Source organism: Phoca vitulina, unplaced genomic scaffold, assembly GCF_004348235.1.
Source record: "Phoca vitulina isolate PV1807 unplaced genomic scaffold, GSC_HSeal_1.0 scaffold39, whole genome shotgun sequence".
NCBI lineage: Eukaryota > Metazoa > Chordata > Mammalia > Carnivora > Phocidae > Phoca > Phoca vitulina.
Window position 1 is genome coordinate 11,360,584 of NW_022589742.1, and position 24,201 is coordinate 11,384,784.

Here is a 24,201-nt window from a genome sequence, read left to right on the forward strand (position 1 = left end):
CACAATACAATACCATCTTTATCCCAGGGTCATTCAAGTAGTGAGGATTAAATGAGTTAATATTTCTAAAGCTCTTAGAATGGGGCCTAGCACACGGTAACTGCTATGTAGGTGTTTGTTAAATAAAATAAATTATTCCAGGCCTCACACATGCTGAATGGCTATTGTTAGGGTCTCCGTAAATCTTAGAAAGAAAAAAAAAATTGGCTCTGCTACTTGTTCTTCAGGACTTTTCCTAATATCGTTGAAGCTAACAGTGCTTGTAAAATGGAGATGAGTGCTTGCCACTCGCTATATGAACTCTCATTAGATTCTCTTTATTTTTACACCATTGCTTTTTTTCATTTCTCTTTTGTCTAGTGCATCCAAATGGATTATCTGAAAAAGAAATCAGCCCCTCCAAAGACCAACAAAATCAAGGGATTTAAGAAGTGGGCGGAGATCACAGAGATCAGAGCAAACAAACTGGCATTGAAAAAAACCTGGAAACCACAGGTTTCTACTTCCCATGAATATCGGCCCAAACTCCTCTGAACGAGGATGCTCCAGTGCCTCCAAACTATTGGTTCTTTTCAAAATCGGGCGCCAGGGTCCCCGGGCCAATGCCAAAGAGGAAGGCGCCGGGCCCACTGGAAACGCTCCTCCCCTTTGGAGGAGGTTTGCGGGGCGGGGCTCCCACGCATGCTCCGTGCCCGCGGGCTCATTGGCGCGGCCGCCGGGCGCGTGCGCAGGACCCGATGGGTGCCCGGACGCGGAAGACCTGGCACCGCGGAGGTTCCCGCTTCTGAAGCGTGGGAGGCGGAAGAGGCGGCAGGTTGTAGATTTTGGTCTTGGCCCCAAGGGGTTCCCCCGGGCCATTAGAACCCAAGAGAGGAAGAGGAGGCACCGCGGCGGCGGCTGAGGGGCCGAACCCCCCACCTGTCCCCCAGGCGGGGTGGGGGGGTAGGGAGGGGAGAAGCACCCCTCACAGGGCTGAGGAGCCTTCGGGACCGGGTCCCAGAGCATGGGGGGCTGGACCGGGTCCCCGAGCATGGGGAGCTGGAGCCGTCGAGGCCACCCGGCCGGGCCCTGCCCGACTGTCAGCTTTTCGGTGCTAGCGCTGCCCGGGCAGCTGCGGTGTTTCTAGCCCGGCCCCGCTTGAGGTCGTCGGCCGAAAGATAGCAACATGAGTTCCGCCGCTGCCTAGTTTCCTCCCCCTCCTCTTCTCCCTCTGTCCGCTTCCTTCTCCTTCCTCTCTCCTCTTCCCCATACCTCGTCTTTTTCTTTCCCTCCCTCGTGTTCCTCTTTTCCCTCCACCCTGCCCTCCTCCTCCCCCTCGGTCCTCCTCCTTTCCCCCATCTTCTTCCTTTCCCGATCCTGTCCTTTTACCCTCTCTGTTTTCCTGCTTTTCCATCTATCCGCTTTTCCTGCCTCTTGCTCTTTTTCCCTCCATTCCTCTTTCCTCCATCCTCTTCCTTTATTCTGTCACCGTCCACCACCACCACCTCCCTCTCCACTACCGCCTCCCCTTCCTCCTCCCCTCACTCACTGTCATCCTCCCTTCCTCATCCTCATCCTCGTTCCCTCCTCCTCCTCTCCTGCTTTTCTCCGCCCCTCAGCCCCCGCCCCCAAGCCTCCGCCCCTTAGCCCCCGCCCCCAGCTGCCAGTCCCCAGCAGCTCAGTCCTGCAGTGAGAGTCTTGGGAGTCCATAGCTAAGCACCAGGAGCTGAGCACTGTCCGCTGTGCCTGCCTGCAAGTCTCCGACATGGCTCAGGAGAAAATGGAGCTGGACTTTGAGCCTGATACATCTGATGGGGGCACCCTGAGGAGATCCAGCAGCGCTCCCCTGATCCATGGGCTCAGGTGAGGCGGGCTGGGGACGATGAAGTACGGGTATGGGGTTCAGGGCCTCCTCGACCCCCTGCAAGCAGTCTTCTTTCCCTAAAGTGAGAGTTGGCGCTCGTTTGGGTTTTCTAAACTGAGGGGGTGGGGACTTGTTTGCTTGACACAGTGACTTGGGTCCCAAGGTGGAGTGAAAGTTTGACCCCAAACTCTGGGAACTGTGGGAAAAATGGGGCCCTCTTTACCTGGGGCTCTCTTGGCCCACTCTGAAAGGATCTACAAGAAGCTTCTGGCTCTTCTAACAGGTTGCTTGCCCTGCCTAATTTACACCACTGAATGTCAGACTGAAGCCCCTGGAACTAGACTTGCAACTTGACACCTGTCTCTAAGAGCTGCTATTTCTAAGCTGAGTTTAGGAACCCTGGCATTAACAGAGCATTTACTTTAATAAATCACAATTTATCTAATAACTTGTAATCAAGTGGCATGTTCATGGCACATTAAGTGATTCGGATTTGTCGTAATGTTTTCAGATCCTAAAACAGCCAGAAATGCATTCCAGTGAATAAAAAAAGGAAGGGTGTCGTGTAGCTTAGGTCAGTGAAAATACAGGTTTTAGAAAACAATGGAAAAAAATCAACCCTTGAATTTTAGTGGTAGGGTCTTGTATTTTCATGTGAATAAGTCACCAAAGGGTCTATTTTAAGGTAGAATCTTATGATAGTGAAGGTTAGGTTGGCAGACCTCCTGAGCCTATTACATTTCACTCTTCTAAGTAGACAATTCATCTTAGTAGAGAGCTAATTTGCGAGACCCTGTAGAAATGGAATTAGTCCAAAAAAGGGGATGGGAGTAGAATTAGCCAAAATCATTAATCAAGCACAGTGAAGGCAAAGAAATAGGTAATTCTTGTCTATCAAACTGATTATAATATCTGTATTTTGGGGGAAAATGGAATTAACTCATTTTCTTTTATTAAATTTTGAAACTGAGGGAATGATGGAGTGACTGCTTTCCTAATGCTGTCTTCAGCTCTACATTTATTTTTTGATTCTGTAGGAATAAATCGGTCTTTTGGGGTTGTCTTTTTAAATCTGGTAAGCAAGCAATTGCTAGGGACTAGGGGCGATCCTGCTGACCTGCATTTAGACTGTTGTAGAAATAACACACTGTTTTTTGAATCAGGAATCAAGTGATTACTTGCAGGGTAGTATGATGTGACAGAAGAAGGGCTGAGGAGACTAGACCTAGTCCCAATATTTCTCCCTAACTGTGATCATGAATGAATGAATTAGCCTTTCTGAGTGTCTGTTTTCTCATTTGAAACTTAGGAGAGCTGAATTAGGTGATCTCAGTGGTCCCTTGAAGCCCAATTCAGTTCAGTCCTGAAAATCTTTCTTGACTTCTTATCATGGGCATGGCACTCTGCTAGGCACTGCAGGGATGTTATACAAAGAGGATCAAAAGGCCTTGACCACGGAGTTTAATAAGACACACGCACACTTTTCTGTAATAAAAGGTAAAGTCGGTGTCTCAAGCATCTCCTTTCCCATTGTGCTCTTTGGACTCAAAGGAGGGAATGATTGCATTCAGTTTGTGGATTGAAGAGAGGCCCCACGGAGCGTATTGCATCGAAATGGGGGCTCAAGGAGAGGGAGGATTTGGGCTGATGGTGGTGGGAGGGAGGACGCTAGAGGCAGAAGAGGCAACAGGAGCAAAACTCCAGGCATGTTTATTTAGTTGCACAGCAGGTTCATGGGCAGAACACGTATTTAGGGCAATAGTGGGAGATGTGCTGTAGAACAGGGCTTCCCCAGCCCTTCTCACCATCATGGCACACACAGAAAGCAGTAATATGTTTGGGTCCTCTGGGGTAAACAGATGAGGCTGCTCATGTCTGGTGGGAACCGGTTTGGGGGCGTGAGCTCTGACCAGAAGCAGCTGGAGGCAACCAGTCTGGAGCTCCGCCCCATACCTCTCCTAGCCGCCCCCCAACCACTGAGGAGATCAGTATCTGGGCAAACCTGTGATCCACAGCACATCACCACGGAAGCTCTGAAGAGGTCGGTGAGGAGTTTATCCATTGTACGAAATGAGGAGCCATGGAAGATTTCATTGTTGACTAGAGAGTTGACGGATATCTTAATGAGAAGACATTAACAATTTTATTTTTATTTTTTTAGTGACCTTTCACAGGTTTTTCAACCTTATACCTTTAGAACTCGGAGGAATAGTACAACGATTATGAGCCGTCATAGCCTGGTAAGTATAGAAGTAAGTATTTTTAGTGGCATGGATTGGAGAAAACTCTTTCAAACGTAGTTACTCGCTCTTAAGATGATGTGCTGTGCACCATTGTTCACAAAAGAAAAAAACATTTTACCTCCCTTGCTTATGCTGTGGCCATTTTCAGCTTTTGGTGCCAAAAAAGAGATCTGGTTAAAGTTTCTTCCTGGCTGTGGGACTTCGTATTTTTAAAAACTATTCATTGTTTTTTTGTCACTACTTGCATCATGGTTATGAGGTAAGTCAGGATTAACTTCTAAATATAGCTGAGAAAAGTGGTCTTTATTTGTCCTAGGAAGCAAAAATCATTTAGACTGTAGCAGAGTATTTATTTCTGACACATGTCTGTTGGACAACGTTATTTATCCACAGTAAGATCTCCTTTATAATGCTTGTATTTATATTCCCGGTAGAGTCGCTAATAGTGACTGTTTTGTACAGCCAGAGCTGTCAGGGATCACCTTATTAGTTGGTCGCATTGGGAGAAATTATGATGAGGTTTTTTATATAGTAGCACTTCACATGCGGGGCCCACTTATCCAGTAGCTGCAGCGCTCTGGAAGATATCTGAGATGTAAGCAAACAGACCTCTGAATGGCTGCGCTTGATTTCCATAGTCTGTGCACAAAGGTTCATCAGTTTATTTATAGGGAGCCTCTCTGACCTCTGAATCATCTAAAATTTATGCACAATTATAATAAGCTTCCAACTCGGTAGTGTGGAGAAAGAGCAAATCAGAAGAGGTACATTCGGGTTTAAGGTATACTAATAGCTGCTAGCAAGGGAGGAGAGGGAAAAACTGAAAAGCAGAAAGAGGCTTTTAAAAAATTAGTCCGTGGCTTAGTACAAGGGCTAAGAGCCCGTTAATAGACCCTGAGGGTCTTGCTGGCATAGAACTGTAAAATACTTGATGTTCTTAAAGATACCTGGGTCATTAACCTTTTCTTAAATTATAGTAGTACCTATGCTTGTATGGTATTCTACATGTTACAGAGTCCTTTCACACTTGTCATTCTCATAGCAACCCGTGTGAAGTAGGCAGGACAAAAGATGTTTTTCCCAGTTAAAAGAGGCAGCAGCTAAGACTCAGCTGATAGAAGCGACTTGCTTAGAATCACATAATTGGTAAGCGGCAGGGCTGGGATTAGAATAGAGATATGCCAGTGCCATTCTGTTTGGTAAAATCTGTTTAAGAAAGGGGGGGGTAGATACAACACTTTCAAGAAAGATTTCCAGCTGAAGTGGCCAAAAATACTTAAAGGGGAAAATGTTTGCTATCTGGAGTTTTGATTCACGTCACCTTCCCTGAGGATACTGGAAAGTAGAATTTAATTTTGCTGTGTATATGAAAAATGTTTCCACTTGTTACACAGCTATGTTCCTGATATCAGTAGTAGGAAAAAAAAAGGGAAAATGAATTTGCCTCTTTACACTTGACTTTTGCTCTTTTCTAAGATGCGAAGATTCTTGTCCACTCTGTCTAGGCTCATCTCTCCCTACCCCCTGACAAAATACCTTTTTCTCTGGCTGCACTAAATACCTAGTTTGCGGGAGGAGCCATGTTGATTCACTGCTCTTTGTTGATCCTTATGTCGTCTTTCCCTCCGTCCCCTTCTCCTCTTGATTCCTGGTTCGGGAGGCCTTCTGCAGCACCATTTGGGTACTTCGGTCGCCACTGATTACACCTTATCTGTTATATCACAGTGTCCTCTATAAATCTTTTTTTTTAAAGATTTTATTTATTTATTTGACAGCGAGAGTGCACGCGAGAGCACAAGAGGAGGGGGAGCGGCAGGGAGAGGGAGAAGCAGACTTCCCTGCTGAGCAGGGGGCCTGATGGGGGGCTCGATCCCAAGACCCCGAGATCATGACCTGAGCCAAAGGCAGACGCTTAACCCACTGAGCCACCCAGGCGCCCCCTCTATAAATCTTTAAATACACTTCCCTGTGTCTGCTGCCAAAAGCAAGGGGAGGAATGAAATGGAAAGGAGGGGATTGGCACAAGAAGACGTGCAGAGGTCGTTTCTTCATGATGTGACAACAGATTAGGTGTAAATGCAGGGCGTAGGAGGACACCAGGGGACTGAACTTTTATTTCTTAGTGACCAGGGGAAAAATGTTGTCTATATTACGAGTAGGGAAATGTCAAGGAATTGGTCATTTGAAGGGCCAGGAGAGAAACTCTTCCTGGGCATTTTGGGCTCAAGGTGCCGCTTGCTTTGTGCTGTTCTCCAAAGCAATATTCTAGTTTGGAAAAAAAATTTTTGCAGGCTTCCTCCACCTTTCACTTTTGCCAGATGACCCTTCTCTGTTCACAGAGCTTGCAGACAGCTATCTTGTATACGTGTCGGCTTTCTTCTGAAAATGTCTTTACCTCCACATGTGGTGCTGTGTCCTAATGATTCCTAGGTTTTCTGAGTCTCCTGTCTCTTTGCTCGGTCTGTTGTCTCCCCTCTAGTCCCTTCCTCCCTGGCTTTTTTGCTCCCACTTTCTTCTGACTCACATATCTAATATCTGGAACACAGACTTGTCTTTTTTCATTGGTCTCTCTTTCCCTGTTTTCCTTCCACCCCTCTGAGCTTTCACAGAGCTTAATCCACACCATACTGCCTCTAATTCCTTGTCTCCTAGTTTCTTGCCATCTACTCAGCCTGTTTGTGATCTCACTACCTCTATCACCATACTATTAAAAAACTGTTCTCAGGGGCGTCTGGGTGGCTCAGTCAGTGAAGCCTCTGCCTTCGGCTCAGGTCATGATCCCAGGGTCCTAGAATGGAGCCCCGCGTCGGGCTTCCTGCTCAGTGAAGAGCCTGTTTCTCCCTCTCCCTCTGCCCACCCACTACTCGTGCTCTCTCTCTTTCTCTCTCTCACTCACTCGCTTGCTCTATCTCAAATAAATAAAATCTTTAAAAAAAAAAAACCAAACTGTCTTGGAGGGGCGCCTGTGGCTCAGTCGGTTAAGCGTCTGACTTGATTTCGGCTCAGGTCATGATCTTGGGGTCCTGGGATCGAGCCCCACTCAGGCTCTGCGCTCAGTGCAGAGCTGGCTTCTCCCTCTCCTTCTGCTCCTCCTCCTGCTCGCATGCTCTCTCTCTCTCAAATAAATAAATAAAATCTTTTAAAAAACCTGTTCTTGCAAAAGTCACCAGTGCCCACTTGATGCCAGTGGCAGGGGCCTCTTTTCTTACCCCACTTGAGCTCTTTGCTTCACTTAACACCACTAACCAGCACCCTCCTTGACGTGCTTGGCTTTTTTTCTCAGCCTGTACATTAACGCTTGTTTCCAGTACTAGACACAGCATTGTTCTTCCCTGTGCCCCTTTTGGGTCTTCTTTCCAGTTCTGCCTACGTTGACAAGTTGTACATCATATAGATGAAGCATCTAAATTTCTGACTTTCTCTGCCATCAGCTTTTTGCAATCTTTGGCTTTCCTGATGATTTCGCGGCCTCTAGGGTTTCTTTTGTTCTCTGATGGACACATCCATGCTCTCTTCCATGGTATCCTGTTAGTCTTTCCTGCCTTATTTACTTGCCTAGTAGCTTAGTGTTTTTCTTTTTTTAAAAAAAGATTTATTTATTTACTTGAGAGAGTGAGCGAGAGAGAGCGCGCACCATTGGGGGTAGGGGGCAGAGGCAGAGGGAGAGAGAGAATCACAAGCAGACTCCCGGCTGAGCACGGAGCCTGACTTGGGGCTCGATCCCAGGATCCCAAGATCATGACCTGAGCCGAAACCAAGAGTTGGCTGCTTAACCGACTGTGCCACCCAGGCACCCCGCTTAGTGTTTTTCAAATGACCTTTATTAAGAGTTGACCAGTAAACATATATTAGTTTTCTAGTAGAAAAAAAAACTTTAAGAGTATTTTATTCGTAAAGTTTTTCTGTTTTCAGAGCCCAGGAGAGGAAAAAGTAAGAGGAAGGGGTGGGTACTGAAGAGATATCCTTTGAGGTAAAAATCCCATTTTAGTGTGTAACTTTAAAAAATTTCACCCAGATTAGCTTTTGCCTAAAAAACTTGGAGTAGTTTATTACCATTTTATACTACTCACTACATTAGGATTTTTAGACATTTTAATAGGATAGGGCCTCTTGTAACAAGATCGTTGTCTTACTTGGTTTTACAGCACTACAGATTTATTTGCACTTAATTAGGGAATAAGTAGCAGTTGTTTACATTATGGCTGTTAGAACCCTGTAAGAGCTGTTGAGATGAATTGTACCTTTCATCTTGTGATCAGATTGTGATTATTTTGAGGGAACATAATTTGCCCCCGCCAAATCATTTTAGCTTTGTGTTGTCAAAAAATGATGATCTAACGGAAAGCAGCAGTTATCTGAAAAATACACATTGCCTTCCACATTGATTTTTCTTAACTAGTAAGTAGGGTTTGCGGTGATAGTGGTAGTGGCCAAATTTTATAATTGATTTAGATCACACAAGCAAAGTCTTCTGATTGCAGTTTTAAAGTGTTTTTGATCAACCCTAATCATAGACAGAATATTATACTGGGCTTCTGAGCCTTCCTCCATTGGTGCATTGGTGTTAAAATGACTAGAATCAGTTTTTTTCTTTCCCTTCTTACCTAGTTCCTTATTTTAGATAAGTGGGGTAATGGATATTTCCAAGGCCTGGAATCTTTTTTCTTTTTTCTTTTTTTACGTAAATGTACACAGCCCTGCATTCATTTGGGAAAAGTGTTAAAGTCAGTGCCTGTCTAGTGACAGATGGTGCTTTGAGGTTGGACACCTGGTGTACTTTCCAAAGACTGAATGTCCTGCCTCTAGTGCGTTAATGTTCAGTGATCTAAAGAGCTACATCTCTGAGAAGAATATGAAATCTTATCTGGGAGGAAGTTGGACACTGGGACTGACAGCAGACTGCTGCTTTGTGATTCAGAAAATAGTAAATGTTTACTTTTCCTTTCCAGTTGCTGTCATCCTCGCCTAACCGTGTTCCTAGCAGCAGACTGCATCAGATCAAAAGGGTAAATTTTACTTCCTAGCTCAGAGCTACAATTGTCTGAATTGTCCACTTTGCTTTTATTTTCATTCTGAAGATTTATCCATTAAACATGAGTCAGGCTGCCACTCTGGGTAGCCACAGACAGCTGGAAATTCTTCCGAGTGTGCAGGTAAAACACAGACGTGGCAGGGGTGACAGTCTTAGAATGTTCTGCTTGCGCTGTGATGATGTCAAAGAAGGCAGAAAAAAAAAGTCTTTTAAAATTTTCTTCGAAGTAGAGAACCGTGTGGATGTGGATACTGTGTTTTCAGCACATGTTTATCTTTGCAGGAGGAAGGCATGGATATGATGAACAGGGAAACTGCACACGAACGGTTAGTGCTTCATAAGAACAGGGCCTAGCTGGTTGTATGTCTTGTTCCTGAGCACTGATGGCCTTTCATTTCTGTTTGTTTTAGGGAAGTGCAGACCGCAATGCAGATAAGCCAATCATGGGATGAGAGCTTGAGCCTGGTAAAGTTAATCCCATGTTTACTTGTTTTTTTATTCTCTGGAAACCTTTATGTTGTTCATTGGCTTCATTAATTTTTTCATACCGTTTCGTCCACCCCTGTTTCCAAATTTGTATTCGTTTATGATCTCTGCTTTTCCACCAGAACGTGAGATTGCAACTTTTTAGAGTCTGTACATTTCTATTCTAAAAATGTAGGCATGCTTGAGTAGTAAAGAGCTGTGATGTGCTGGATTGTGAATTGTGAGGAAATAACACTTTATGTTTACAGAGTGACAGCGATTTTGAGAAGCCGGAGAAACTATATTCTCCAAAAAGGATTGACTTCACTCCAGTTTCTCCGGCACCATCACCCACCAGAGGATTTGGAAAGGTAGGCTCATTGACAAGATGCTAACTCTCTTTCACACACTGAGCTCTTTACTCTCTCAAATACGCACGCACACACACACACACACACACACACACACACACACACACCCTCATTTGTGAAGAATCCGATGACTAGAAGGAAAATTAATGAAAGTCAGTGATAGTAACTTGAAAAAACGGTCTATCAATATATATATATATTCTCTCGTGTGTGTGTGCGCGCTAAGCAATTCTTAGGGTGTTTTTTCTATTATCATGAGAACCTTTTGAAAGCTGGAGCACTAGAACTATGTTAATATTAAATACGTTTTTTCTAGCAATGTTTTTCACCATCCTTACAAATGTTTGTGAGCAGCAGCGGGCTGCCACCAAGTCCCGTTCCTAGTCCAAGACGCTTTACCAGGTAAGTGAACCTGCCTTTCAAAAATTTGTCTCTCCTGATGAACTTTTTCCCCAAGGTTTTCTTATGGAAATTTTCAAACAGACAACAAAATTGAACACAATGAGCCTCCATATAATACCTATCACCTATGTTCTACCAGTGACATTTTACCAGATACACACACACACACAATATATCCTTTGTAAGGATAAGGGAAAAAATGTAAGATTGTAGACCAGTCAAATCTAAATACCTTTTTAATAAGGTTTATCTTAGAAAAAAAAAACAAAACTTGTAGATATCTTGTCTCATAGAATGATTTCTAAAAATAGCTTAAAACGCCGTGTTGTTTCAGATTGCCATAGGCCAGCTAAGATCATGTTTTGGTATTTCAGTTCCTCAGCTTACAGCAGAGGCATTTTCCATTGTTTTCTAGATGATTGTCAATTTTATTGATTTGTTTGGTGGGTTATAACGTTAATCTTGCATCTTAGAAGCACTTCACATCCTCCTGTTTGTTTATTCTCTGAAGCAGGAGGAGTCAGAGTCCAGTCAAGTGCATCAGGCCCAGTGTTCTTGGTCCTCTGAAAAGAAAAGGTAAGCATCACACTTCTGATACTAAACGTAGTTGAGCTTGAATGACAAATTAGAATTTGTCTGAAATTAGCTCAAGGCACGACTCCTTTTTTCTAAAGAAATGTGAAATATTCTTCCCAATATATGCTTTACGGATACTAAGTTTTGTAAATTAGTTATCTGATACTGTCTATGTTTTTTGCACTTCATAACTGAATCTTATTCATATATTCATATTACCAATATATATTCCAAAAATTTTGCCTCTCAGTGATCTGAATAGAAAACAGATGCAAGTTAATACGTTGCAGAAGTATGTGCTTATGTCCTAGTAAATAGGTCTCTAAACATGCTGCATATTCAGATATAAGCCACCATCAAATTATGCCTCCCAGAGAGAGACTGCCTCATATTCGAACACATAGGGTTTTTGATATGATGGGGGTGATCTTAATTACCTTATTTTGAATCACAGGGTAGTAAACTAAAATGATCTCACTCGGTGCTAGTTTCAGATGCCTGTGAGGGCCCCGATGGAGTCTATTTTAAAAAAGCACAAAAAATTAACATAGGTTGAGTCATTCATTATTCCTGGGGCTATACCCATATGATTGCAAGTGTTGGATGTCATTTTAAACAAGAGTTTTAACCATAATTTTGAAAAAGCAGTTCAGCAAGTGGTTTCTTTGTGCAGATCACCTTTGGGGCCAGGAAAACAGTCCCTCTCCTAATACTAGGTAAACAGGTATTTGCAGCTTTGGTGGAAGCTTTCCACCGATACAGCATCATGCACAGATTCAAAAAGTACGATATTGCAGGTAACTTAAAGATGGTGTGCTCTGGAAAATAGGTTTTGATATGGTGACGATGTTTGTATTTAGTGAATAAATTTTATTTTATAACCTAGTAGTCTTTTACCTTAATGCTGCAAGGAATTATTTACAACCCTAAGAACCTTCTCAGGAGCTGTTAGGTGAAAATAACACTTGGAAATTAAAGCCATTATTATTATTGTTATTATTAATTTTTGATATATTGCAGGAAGTTGGTGGAATTAGTACGGTTGTTTGGTTTCAAAGCTATTCCAAAATATACCAGCAGATGGAGGAATTCTTTGCTGAAAAGGGCTAAAGTCTTTTGCTAATGAGGGGTTGTTGAAAGCCAGGCAATAGCTTTTAAAAGCTCCATATTAAAGCATGGCAAAAGCAAATAAAAATATAACCTTTCCTGAGTTAGTAATTTTCAAAATAGCTCCAGAAGAAAGATAATATGAATTAATTGATAATAGGAAAAAAATGAATGTTGCATTTGTTGTTGCTTGATCTTTTTCCATCAGAAGAATCTTGTACAGCTGTAAATTCAGTTACTAATTTCCCATTGGAGCATATAGTTAGGCCCAAGAATTAGATTTTATTTAATATTCCATTTTAAAGCTCAGATAAGGAGCCTCAAAACTAAGGTATTTGTGTGTTTTAAATCATAGCTTATTTGGAAAGGGGCTTTTTCTGTCTTAACAGAGGGTTTTTAGTGTTTGCACTCCTGGTGGCAAAATGTTATTCCGATTGATGCAAAGTTTTTCTGCTACCTTACAGATGTTCTGAGACAGTTTATAAGATTGAGGTGGCCAGTACAACACCAATTTCGTGAATGGATTAATAATTGCTTTCAGTTACAGATGGGCATTCAAAGTTACTTTTTATTTTTTTAATTTATTTTTTTTGAAAGATTTTATTTATTTGAGAGAGAGAATGAGAGAGAGCATGAGAGGGGGGAGGGTCAGAGGGAGAAGCAGACTCCCTGCTGAGCAAGGAGCCCGATGTGGGACTCGATCTCAGGACTCCAGGATCATGACCTGAGCCGAAGGCAGTCGCTTAACCAACTGAGCCACCCAGGCGCCCCCAAAGTTACTTTTTAAAAAGTTCATTTTCACTAAGTAGTCTAAAGCAATCTTTGATTTATACACCATTTATTAGACTACATACTTTTTAACCCATTTGACTTCAACTCAGGAAATATTCCAATATTAAAGTAATATAAAATCAATAGGCTTCACTAATTCTCAGGATAAATCATTATTCACTGTGAACTTCAGCTGTTTGGGGATTCTTTATTTCTGCTGGGGTAAGCCTTGATTCATTTTGCCCAATGCAGTCCGTGTTCTGCTCTTCTATTAAAGAACATGACTATATCCTTAGCGTGCTAAATAAGAAGGCCTTTTTTTTTTTTAGGGCTGCTTGCTTTTTGGTTGAGGTTATATGGAAGTATATTTCTTCCACCTTAAAGCCCGTGGAAAAACAGCTTTGAAGTAATGGCTTGACGAAGTATTCTGAGCTTTAGTTAAACAAAGCTCATCCCATTTAAGCACCATGCCTGTATCTGTAAAATTGTTTTACGGTAGCATCATCTCTTTCTGTTTTAGGTGAAATGGAGACAGAAAGCCAGCCCAAGAGGCTCTTCCAAGGCACTACCAGCATGCTGTCTCCGGAGGCTGCGCAACTGTCTGATCTCAGTTCATGGTAAAAAATGAAATCAAATCCAAAGGATGTTAGGGTATGATCTGTTAAAAAAGAGCCACATCAAAAGTATATTGGGATCATTTGAAATAATATTCGGCTTTTTATTCATGCTCTGTAGAGGGGAAAGCTCCATGGAGGTACAGAAAATGTGAAAAAAAAGATAATTTGAAAGTCATTGAGTACTCCTTTAGAAGTGTGTGTATGTTTTTGGCACCTTCACCTTCCTTCCTAACTCCTGTTAGGTCAGCCTCTCTCAGTAGGTGCTAATGGTGTGGGAGAGTGGCAACAGCTGGATGGCGTGAGAAAGAGTTTCTGGGTTGCTGTGGATAATGTGCATTGATTGTAGCTGCTCTGCTTGTGTTTGACTTATCCTTTTGACTTAGCAGAGAATACCAGCATCCTCTGAAGCATGGCATTTTCTATAGCATTTTCTGTTGTTATAAAATCTTTTTAAATTTTGGGGGTATTCTGTCACAATCCTACCCAGGTTTTGTTTTTTTTCAGTATAAAAACAAGTGTTAGTATACACTTCCTGATTCCTGTGGTCTAGTCACATAATTTTTTTTAGCCTTACTCATCCAAGTTTAGGTATCTAACTTAAGGCCCTTAAGTGTTTTTGTGCAAAAGTTAACTTCTTTTCATATACCTGAAGTTGAGTACTTGGACGCTGACATACATATTGGAAAGAAGGGGAAGGGATAGTGGCAGTGGCCAGGTAATACTTTGAAATCTTTCAGTACATATTTCTTTTGTTTTAAATATTTTAAAAATATTTATTTATTTGAGAGAGAGAGTGAGAGAGCATAAGCAGGGGGAGCAGCAGAGGGAGAAGCAGACTCCCTGTGGATCAGGGAACCCGATGCGGGGCTCGATCCCAGGACCCTGGGATCTTGACCTGAGCCGAAGGCAGACGCTTAACCCACTGAGCCACCCTAGTGCCCCTCGGTACATTTTTTTTTAATATTTTATTTATTTATTTGACAGAGAGAGACACAGCGAGAGAGGGAACACAAGCAGGGGGAGCGGGAGAGGGAGAAGTAGGCTTCCCACCGAGCAGGGAGCCCGATGCGGGGCTCTATCCCAGGACCCTGGGATCATGACCCGAGCTGAAGGCAGATGCTTAACGACTGAGCCACCCAGGCGCCCCTCGGTACATATTTCTAATCAATTCAGTGAGCACCCGTGTTCTAGACACAACTGTGTAGTGCCTTTCAGGACTTTTTGTTTCCTGAGTTTTATAGCTGAGGATCTTTTTTAAGAGCCCAAAAGTACATTCATTTTAAAAATAAAAGGATGGTGTACTCTAAATGGAAGAATTGTGCACACCACTTACAAGGTATAAGGATTAGTGATTCTGTCTTTCCAGATCCCATGTTAATTGTTTTGTGTAAGATAACCTGTACTTCTAGTTGACCAAGAAGTCACAGATTCTTCTAGTTTCTTAGACTCGTTGATCAGTACTGTTCTGACCTTGGAACAGATGCCTTTTAGATTGTTCTAGCTATTTTCAGCCCCACAGTCTCTCTTCTCTCTCATCTGTGTCTGTCCTTGGTAGCTCAGTGTGCTAATTTTGGTATAGAGTGCCTTTCCAGGTATGTAGATGATTGCAAAGAGAAAACTTCTAAGGCTTGTCAAGAGGACTAGCGGCTGAAACTCTATACTTAGTGGAAACTGCCTATCACTTTTATGGTAAAGTGTGTTTTAATATAGGCACATGACATTATAAATAGCTTTGCTTACCCAGTTGCTAACCAAGTAACCAAGTTAGGGAAAAGATAGGGAAGCATTTTGCCAAGCTGAGAACGTACAGGGTGAAGTGATTTTTAAAAAAAAATACTGTCACAGACTGACTGTACAGGATGCCATGAAACAGGTTCAGACAAATAAAGAAAAAAGGAAAGAGAAGGGTCTGGGATTTACCAAGGGTCCTCACCCCTTGTCCAGATGTTTATTCCTCTGAACAGCAAAGCCTAAGTTGTCAGTGATGGTGGCTATGGTGAGGGTCCTATTTCTGTTGCCACTACTCCCATTCTTTCTCCTCAGAGCTGTGACTAGCTATGAGAGCCCTGGGTACCTCGACACTGGTAACCAAGGGCACTTTTGATCCATAAAGACAAAAAGCGTTGCCTCACGCTGGAAAGATTTGCTTCATTTACGGCCAGTCAGAGCAGTAACAGGCCAACGTGTGGCTCAAGTCATAGGTTAAAAAGAAATTTATTACTCCAAATTCACAAAACTAAGTGTGAAAGATATTTAAGCAATTAAACTTTAAAAGATGTTTTTGGTAAGTTTGTAGCGTCTGGACTCCAGAGGATATTAAAGCTTAAAATTGCTCCGACTTTGGGGACACCTTGTATCCTAATATTGCTGACATTTATGTCTGCCACGAAGAGATTTTAAACAGGAGTTATTCATGATCCGTAAAAATTGGATCCTGCTTTTGCAAAACCTTTTTTTTGCTATCTCTGTAATGCAGTTTCATTGATCAGACATCCGTATTCTTAGAAATGGGGACAGAGACAGAGACTAGCTGTGTTCTGGTTTCTGTTGCCAAGGATAGCCAATCTACTTGATAACCAAGGAAACCATTTTTATACATTTTAGGGAGCAGAAAAGGTACCGGATCATTAGTAGATGGTATCTCATCATTTCAGTTGTCATAGTTTGTTTCCCTGCCCCACCCCACAAAGGGAAGATGGGTTTTAAAACTTTAACTTAAACTTCATATATTAGGTAACAGTCTTTAAAATCTGACATCTTGGGGCACCTGGGTGGCTCAGTCAGTTAAGCGTCTGCCTTCGGCTCAGGTCGTGATCGTAGGGTCCTGGGATTGAGCCCCACGTCGGGCTCCCTGCTCAGAGGGAAGCCTGCTTCTCTCTCTCCCTCTGTCTGCTGCTCCCCCTGCTTGTGCGCGCGCTCTCTCTCTCTTTCTGTCAAATAAATAAATAGTATCTTAAAAAAAGAATATATTAAAAAAAAATAAAATAAAACCTGACATCTTTGAAGTGTAAATTAAGCGTGAAGTTTGAGTATAGACTTATTTGGGGTTTGTGTCCAATGTGGCAACTGCTGCCCAAAGGAATAGTAGGCCCACTCTTGATACCGTATTTTTTACTAGATGAAAACTCTGAAATCTTTGCCAGCCAAATCCGGGGAACGTTGTCAAGCACAAGGCAGGAATTATGTCATTCTGCATTTAGTTCTTCCGAACCTCAAGAATTTGATCATAGCTTGGAAGTACACCTTTCCATGGCGCTTTGATTCTTTTTGTGTGTTGTGGACTCTTGTTCTGCTCCTCATTCTTATGGGAACAAGATGATCTGTTTTGAGGGCTACTAGCCATGTGGTGAAGATTAAGTGATAGTCTGTTTCTCATACAGGAAAGGAAAAGTTCTCCCATGAAATTCTTGCCCAGTGCATCAGTGTTAGTATGACTGGTAATTTAACCTTATTACAGTTTTATTTTAACATTTTTCACTGGATTTCATTTCGTGGTTTTCACATTATTTTTAATGGTTTATGTGTCATGGCAAGAAAATTTAATCAGGAATATGTGACATGTACAAAGAATAAGATTTAATCATGATTTATTTAATAATAGAACGTATACATATACCTTGAACATGTTTAAGTGAGCAGCTTAGACATCTGTGCTGGTACTTTTAAACTATCTCCAAGGTGACTATGGAAATGATTATATTTAAATGTGTGATCTTAAAAACTTAGAAGTTATGCAGAAATACAATGTTGGATCTTTCTAAGATAAGATAGTAGAGACCAGAAAACCTACCCAATGGACCACTTTAACCCACACCAAGGGGTAGGGGATGCTACATAGTCTTAGCTTATACCAGAATCTGTGCAGGGGTTGATAGGGCTGTGTCTAATTTCTAGTGCATTTACCTGCCTGTCCTTAATCGGATAGAACCCAGTTTATTGACTGGACAAGGCACAAAGTGGCTCAACCAGATGGGTAATAGCATGAGTCACACTGGACGTCCTGATTTTATTGTTTATCATTTGAATGTTTTAATAATTCTCTTATACTTTCGCCCTTATTTTTTTTTGACTGAGGGCACTACCTTAATAGTTGTAAGTGTTTTTGATGTGTGGTTCAGATTTTGCATCAATATGTATACTCAGTGGCCAGAATGAATTAGAATTAGTTCATTTTTGATTCGTGTACTGTGTGCAACTTGAACTGTCTAGGTCCTTTGCTTTCCTTGCATTGTCTGGCTTTCAGCCATTAGTCTGAAGCCCATTAACCCCTCCATCAGAGCTTCAGCTAGGAAAGGAAAAAGATAAACTCAAATTGGACCGTACTTTGTTGCTTTTAGAAAGCCTGATGGAAGGTTTAGTAATGAACGCTGTGAAAGTCACTTTTATTCAGGGACCTCTCTGTGAATAAAAAAAAAAAATCACGTAAGTCTTGCTTTACACGGATTTACCTGTAGTCTCTGCTTCCATGACCAAGTGTAGTAGTATCAGATTTATTAGAACAGAAATTAGACTTTAGTGAAAATACCTGGTGAACGGTTTACCAAGTTCTGTATCTAAATTACACTGGCGGTTATATATAAGTATGCTATTTCACTAATAATGAACACAATTTTTCATACGTTCATATTTAATAATAGAGAAGAAATTCCTGAAAAGGAATATATGAAATGAAATGTTCAGATTTGTATTCTTTTTGTCTTGGTAACTTCTTGGTAATTTCCCTGTTAGCTTATTTCTCTTAAGGTAATCAACCATGTTACATGAGAGCTTTCTCCTCATGAGCCATGTTCTGTGTTTTTGAATGAATACAGGATTCACCTAAGCAAGCAGGTCTTGTTACAAATGGAATCTTTTAACCCAGGGCTCACCGTAAGTCTGGTGGTTGGAATAAGAAAGTCTTTATTTATATTCAGATTATCTGCTGGGTGGCCAAATTTTAATCTAAGCCTGTTTCTTCCTGCCAAGTAGCACAGAGCGTGTCCTTCGGCTGCCTGGCCAATATGTGCTTTAGGAAAGTAAATTCATTTTAATATTAGTCTAGGCAAAATGCTGCAGGAAGAAAAATCACATATGTTCCAAAGGCAAATATAAAGGTCTTTTGATTTTCCAATGCCTTAGATTATCTGTGTAACTTTCTTTCAGTAGTTTGAATAATTCATATTTTAGACCTGTTTTACCATTGGGTTGAAAAAATAGCAGTGCCAGCTAAATTTTCCGAACTTCTTACTTAAAAGTGCTGTTATTAATGATGCGTTTCACAGCAGTGAGCATAGAGTGGGAGTTCTGTGGACTGTACTGTTTCCATTTTTATGTTTACTTTTCCGAAGTTTATTTGTATTCTGTCTCCACCTAAAAACAATCCACAGGCAATAGAAAAATAGCAGAGAAGAGGGGGGAGAGCGTTACATGTCATTGAGGTGGGGGGTAGGGTATAGGGCCCAGAAACTTCCAAATGTACCATGGGTTGCTTAACACCGGAAATGTATTAACTTGGAGATCCAGAAAGGTGATCATATTAAAGACTCCTAATATTTAGCCTCAGAGCATATTAGACCAGGGTGGGCTTTTGTAAAAGAGCTAGTGACCAGACTTCAGCTAGAACCCATATTTCCTGATTCATTCATTATTCCTTCTCCCAATTCTATGCTTGCTTCCCTTTTCAGAATTAAAGTGTGTCTGTGTAAATCCTAAAACTGCCCAACTACCTCTCCAGCTTTGTCTCTCATTGTGTTCTCACTCTCTGTACTTAACAGCCACACTAGCCTGCTTTCGGCTCCTAAAACTACCCTTGCTTCCTCCCAAACCAGACCTAGTTAATGCCTACTCATCTTTCAGATGACAGCTCAAGTATCACTTTTGAGGAACGTGTTCCTCCCTGTTCTTCCAAATTAGATCAGGTTACGCATGTTATATGCTTGCAGAGCCCTTTGTATCTTGCTTTTATTGCTTTGATCACAAAGTACATATGTATTAGCGTGATTACTTAAAAGCCTGTGTCCCCCACTGTACTTACTGTAAAGTTCCATGAGGGCAGGGACCGTGTCTATCTTAGATGCCATTATATTTCTAAGATCTAGCATAATACTTCCTGGACTTGGCAGGTCCTTGGTAAATATTAGAATAAGTGAAGGAGTGAATTCAGGCCAGATATAGAGCATAGCACTTACAATGTTGGACTGATGGGACTCAGAGCCAGAAAGGCAGCCTGGTGCGAAATTGTGAAGGCTCTTAATTGTGAATACTGAAGTATGAAGCCAGGTTTATGAAGCAGGCCAGATGGGTGGTCGGCAGCCACGAGAGCCTGGGCTGGATGGGTAAGGCATCCCTGGGCTGGATTCTAGAGGCTCTGATGCCCAGACTGGGAGTTTTATTGGAAGGATGGGAGCAGAAGCTAGCTGTCAGAATCAAAGAGGCCAACGGAGGGTGAAGGTATTGGGTCTGTGGCAATAGAACATTCCTTTTAACAGTCTAACTGGATAGTAACTGAGGGAGGCTTGTAGAGATATCAGGGACACCTTTGGGTTCTGAAAGGAAGAGAAAAGGAAACTGTCAAATTCATCAAATGAGAAGAATAAGAAAGACAAACAGTGCAGGGAGAAATTAGAAAAAAAAAAATGTGTTTGAATTGAAGGCCTCTTGCGAAGGGGGAAGTGGTCAAATCTAGGGTAGTTGAACGACCATGTTCTGGAGTAGAGGAACCATGAAGCAGTGAACTTACTAGAGTACTTCAGATGATGCAGGGTACCTCAGTGAGTAGCCAGTCCTCTTACTCGAAGGCTGATGGGGAGGAAAGAAGCGAAATCTCAAGATAGCAATGTCTTGAGCTGAAGGTAAGGGAACTCCCTCACCAAAGTCATGACATGTCAAGAGGAGTGCTTACTCTATGTTGGACGTTCTGGTGGCTCCAAGAGAGCCCTAAAGTGATACAGAACCTTGAGCGTCCTACTTTGGGCTTCTGTGACCTTGTTTGTGCAGGTATCTGAATACAGTACATTATGTAGTTCATTGCTCTTTTTTTTTTTTTTTTTTTAATTTAACAGAGAGAAAGACAGCCAGAGAGGGAACACAAGCAGGGGGAGTGGGAGAGGGAGAAGCAGGCTTCCCGCGAAGCAGGGAGCCCGTGTAGTTCATTGCTCTTGCTTATGCTTGGTATGATTTACAAATGCTCTTACCGACGTGTGAGTTCTTGAAACTGTGTTGTTGCATGTTATGTTTACCTTTACCCTGATAGATGCATCTGCTTATAATTCTTTTTGCTTTGTCCTCAGTTCAGATATTTTGGATGGCAGTAGTAGCAGCAGTGGCTTATCCTCAGACTCACTGGCTAAAGGCAGCACAACCGCAGAGTCTCCAGTAGCATGCTCCAATTCATGCTCTCCGTTCATCTTGATGGATGATCTCTCACCCAAGTGACTTACCCATTTCTGATTCAGCGTCTTAACTGCTGTTCCTTGCGTAAAATGTTCAGTGAGGAACGCAGAGAACTTTGATCCATATGAGGATTAAAGTGTGACAGACTTAAAAAAAAAACCACTTTGATGCCATTCTTTTCGGCATCTCTCTCCTCTAAAAGTTCAAGTTTACGAGTGTAGTGACCTTACTCATGTCTCTTTTTGTGGATCTCATTTTGGATCTAGTGACTAAATCTCCAATACTCATTTTCGATTGCCTAGAGTATATACATATATATATATATATACATATATATTTTGTCCTCAGTGCCTCAGAGAGCACCTATTGTGGAGTCTATACGTTTAAGGAAAGCACTGATGTGTAGTTCTTTTTCCCAGCAGTGACACGACAGCTAAAGTTGATCAGAAATTCTCTTGCTTGAGAGATTTGTTTTGTTTTGTTTTGTTTTGTTTTTGTTTTGTTCTCTGTTGACTAGTTTCAGATCTCTTTATTTCACAATAATAGATGGATTGCTTTCGATTATATTAAATTTTTATTTTTCTGCATCAGCTTAAAGTACATCATTTTGTTTCCCTTTCCTGTTTGAGCTGCTTACTTGCCATTTCTCAGAGGGGAAGAAACACGTAGTCGCTTTCATTACTGTCCATATCGCTTTGCTGGTGGAGTGTATGACGTGAGGATTGATTTTAGTGCTGAGAATGTAAATGGACTTGACAGGATGCCTGGATGACTCACCACAGGTTCTTATGCCTTAGCCACCACAGTTGATATTTTTCTCCCCAAACCTGTTGCCCGAAGGAATATATAAAATATTGTTAATGTTTCTAGGTGGTGTTATCAAGGAGAAGAAATTCCTGCCTTGACCAGATGTGTGGAGCATCTACAAATGAATGAATAATGTTATTTACACCCAAAGCACTGTGTAGAAAAGCATACATGGAGCTTGACAGCTTGTTTCGGGTGGTCTTAGGAGGCCTGAGGTGCCTCGGGGTACAGTGTTGTGCTGTAAAGATGGATGTCATAAGGTAGGGTAGAAGAGGGGGCTTTATGTGTCCGATTGCCACATACTGTTTCGATTGCTGCTTTTTTTTCCTGATTACTTTTCTTGTTACTGGATTTGTTGGTTTTGTCACGTGGTGAGTGCGTGCTGCTGCCGACTGTGGGCTATCGTGTTGCCACCAGAGTCCGAATCCAGTTCTTGTTGATGCTGCCTCCTAGTAAGGGCGATTTAATATCTATGGGGAAGCTTTTAGGAGCTGCAAAAAGTCAATGTTACTGTGCATTCTGCTTTTAAGAAGCTGTTTGAGCTGTGAACAGTGTACATGATAGTTAAGTCTGAGGTACCGTAAGTTATTTAATTTTTAAGAGAGGAAAATCCTGCTAGAGCTATTTAAAAAAAAAAACAAAACCCGAGTGTAATCTATCGTTGTGTTATTTATTATTTAAAAATGTGTAAAAATGTCTGTTGTGCTAGGTTTCTTTTAATGTTCAGACATCGTGGTTGGATTGTCTGTGTTTAATATGCAAATTTGCCTGCTAGGATCATAATATTCCACTTTTGAAATGAATGTAAGAAATGGAAACTCCTGCCTCTGTGTCCTTTGAAGGCCAAGATTCTTGAATTTTAACGGAAGATGATGCGCTTTGAGGGCACTCACAGAGTAGTCCTCCTGTATGGCTTGAAGGGAGATCTAGCCTCTTTGACTTACAAGAGAGCATCACTTAGCTTGCAGTAAGTAGTTCTGTCCAGCATCAGTTGTGGTGTTGATTTTAAACTGTAATAACCGCCACGGTGGCCATTATTAATGGCTTGATTTCTCGTATTGCTTTCGCCTGTGCAAAGTCCAGAAGCTTTCAAGCCTAACATCAGTGTACATATTATGAAGCGTGGTCCCTAGCGTGCCATCTTAAAGAAAAATTACTTCGATGGTATTCAGTGTGTCTATTCTGTTTCTGAAAGAACCACGTTTCTGCCCATATAATGCCAAGAGATGGTTTTCTCTTTTACAGGATATTTATCCACCTTCACCCTACTGTCTTCTTTGTCTTAAAGGGATACTTTTGGCCATGATTTTTTGGCTCTAATTTAGGACTCAAAAGAAACAACCTTCGGAATGTGATGGTATTTAAATTTCTTCTTGAAATTCAGTGGTGGGTGAGAATTGGGACAGGAAAATGAAGTTGTTACAGTAGTGTGAGAACCAGGAGACGAGATGAGTCACTTCATCGTTTAAACTGAGGTTCGTTTTTATTGTTCAAATTGACTAGGAAGTTAAGTTTATGCAGGGATTGTTTTGGAATAAATAAAAGATAGAGACGCTAACCTTCAGATGAGCTTTGTTGACAGTACCCCTTTATTTTTATATAAAGTCTAATATTTGAAAAGTGGTCACTATTATAAAGTAAAATTCTCTCTTCCTATTCTAATATATCATATTTCAGGCTTCTATTTGAAAGCAAGTACAAGAGATGATATGATAAGAAAATCCTATAGATGCTCTTTTTGCTTGACTAACTTATATAATCATACTCTGTTTCATGATAACTGCTTTTGGAATAAATAATAGGAAGTTTTGTGAAATGCTGACCTTGTGTATATCTTAGAATGCAAATTTAATAAAGTGTGTACACATGCATAAAATTCTGTAAAAGTTTTTCAAGTCTATCTCTTTTATCCTTATTAATAATTATTTTCTGCCTCCGTGTCCCAGTATCGCATGCTCTGTGTCTAATTGCAGTCAAGTTTGGAGTAAAATGATACCAGAAGCACAGAAGAATAGCTGCATTGAAGTTTGGGCCGTTTCCCAAAACAAAAAGAAACCTCTTTCCACATAATCTGTCAAACTTTCATGAGCATTTTGTAGAACTGGACAATTTAGACAGTTTTTGCCAAGGCCACACATATTTCTTATTTTCAGTTTTTTTTTTTTTTCATTTTTTTACATGTTCCAAAACAATTTAGTCTTCTGAATAAGATGGGGGGTTGACAGGTAAAAAATAAAAGCCTTTTCTGCATGACTCAGGTTCTAAACACTCAATTTTCTTTTCAATGTCTTAAAAACACGAACTGGGATATTTCACACAGAAAAGTGGCAAGAATAGCACAAGGAATTCCTGTGCATCCTTCACCCAGGTTCCCTGTTTGTTAACATTTCACCACATTTGCTTTATCATTCTCTCTCTCCCCCCTTCCATATGTGTAAGTACTTAAGTATTCACATATTTCTTCTGAACCAGCGGAGAAGTTACCGAAATGATACCCTATTACCCTTACCTGCTTCAGTACATTTCCTAAAGACTAATTAGGACATTCTACACAACCATATTACAACTATCAAAATCAGGAAATTACCTTTGATAC

The 24,201-nt window shown here is 41.4% G+C and overlaps 1 protein-coding gene across 4 annotated transcripts; it reads left to right on the top strand.

Moving 5' to 3' along the window:
- Positions 1 to 716: 716 nt before the first annotated feature.
- FAM122B (family with sequence similarity 122B) lies at positions 717 to 23,481 on the top strand. 4 transcript variants are annotated; one of them, XM_032428329.1, is made up of 10 exons: positions 717 to 1,842; positions 4,005 to 4,083; positions 9,036 to 9,092; positions 9,401 to 9,444; positions 9,529 to 9,583; positions 9,853 to 9,954; positions 10,271 to 10,356; positions 10,868 to 10,932; positions 13,331 to 13,427; positions 20,696 to 21,661. In XM_032428329.1, the coding sequence occupies exons 1-10, from the start codon at positions 1,745 to 1,747 to the stop codon at positions 20,838 to 20,840; spliced, it is 828 nt and encodes a 275-aa protein (XP_032284220.1). In that variant the 5' UTR covers positions 717 to 1,744; the 3' UTR covers positions 20,841 to 21,661. The 4 variants fall into 4 exon arrangements, with proteins under 4 accessions (XP_032284220.1, XP_032284222.1, XP_032284223.1 ...); XM_032428331.1 differs by lacking the exon at positions 20,696 to 21,661 and adding an exon at positions 21,669 to 23,481 and having other exon boundaries at positions 1,615 to 1,842; XM_032428332.1 differs by lacking the exon at positions 20,696 to 21,661 and adding an exon at positions 21,669 to 23,481 and having other exon boundaries at positions 1,615 to 1,842; positions 10,871 to 10,932.
- The last annotated feature ends 720 nt before the right edge of the window (positions 23,482 to 24,201 follow it).

What these genes read in the sequence shown, in the direction of transcription:
- FAM122B (XM_032428329.1), top strand. Translation starts at nt 1,745, where the DNA reads ATGGCTCAGGAGAAAATGGAGCTGGACTTTGAGCCTGATACATCTGAT. An exon ending in CCACCAGAGGATTTGGAAAG is followed by an intron (nt 9,955 to 10,270) that starts GTAGGCTCATTG and finishes CGTTTTTTCTAG; the next exon opens with CAATGTTTTTCACCATCCTT. An exon ending in TGGTCCTCTGAAAAGAAAAG is followed by an intron (nt 10,933 to 13,330) that starts GTAAGCATCACA and finishes TTTCTGTTTTAG; the next exon opens with GTGAAATGGAGACAGAAAGC.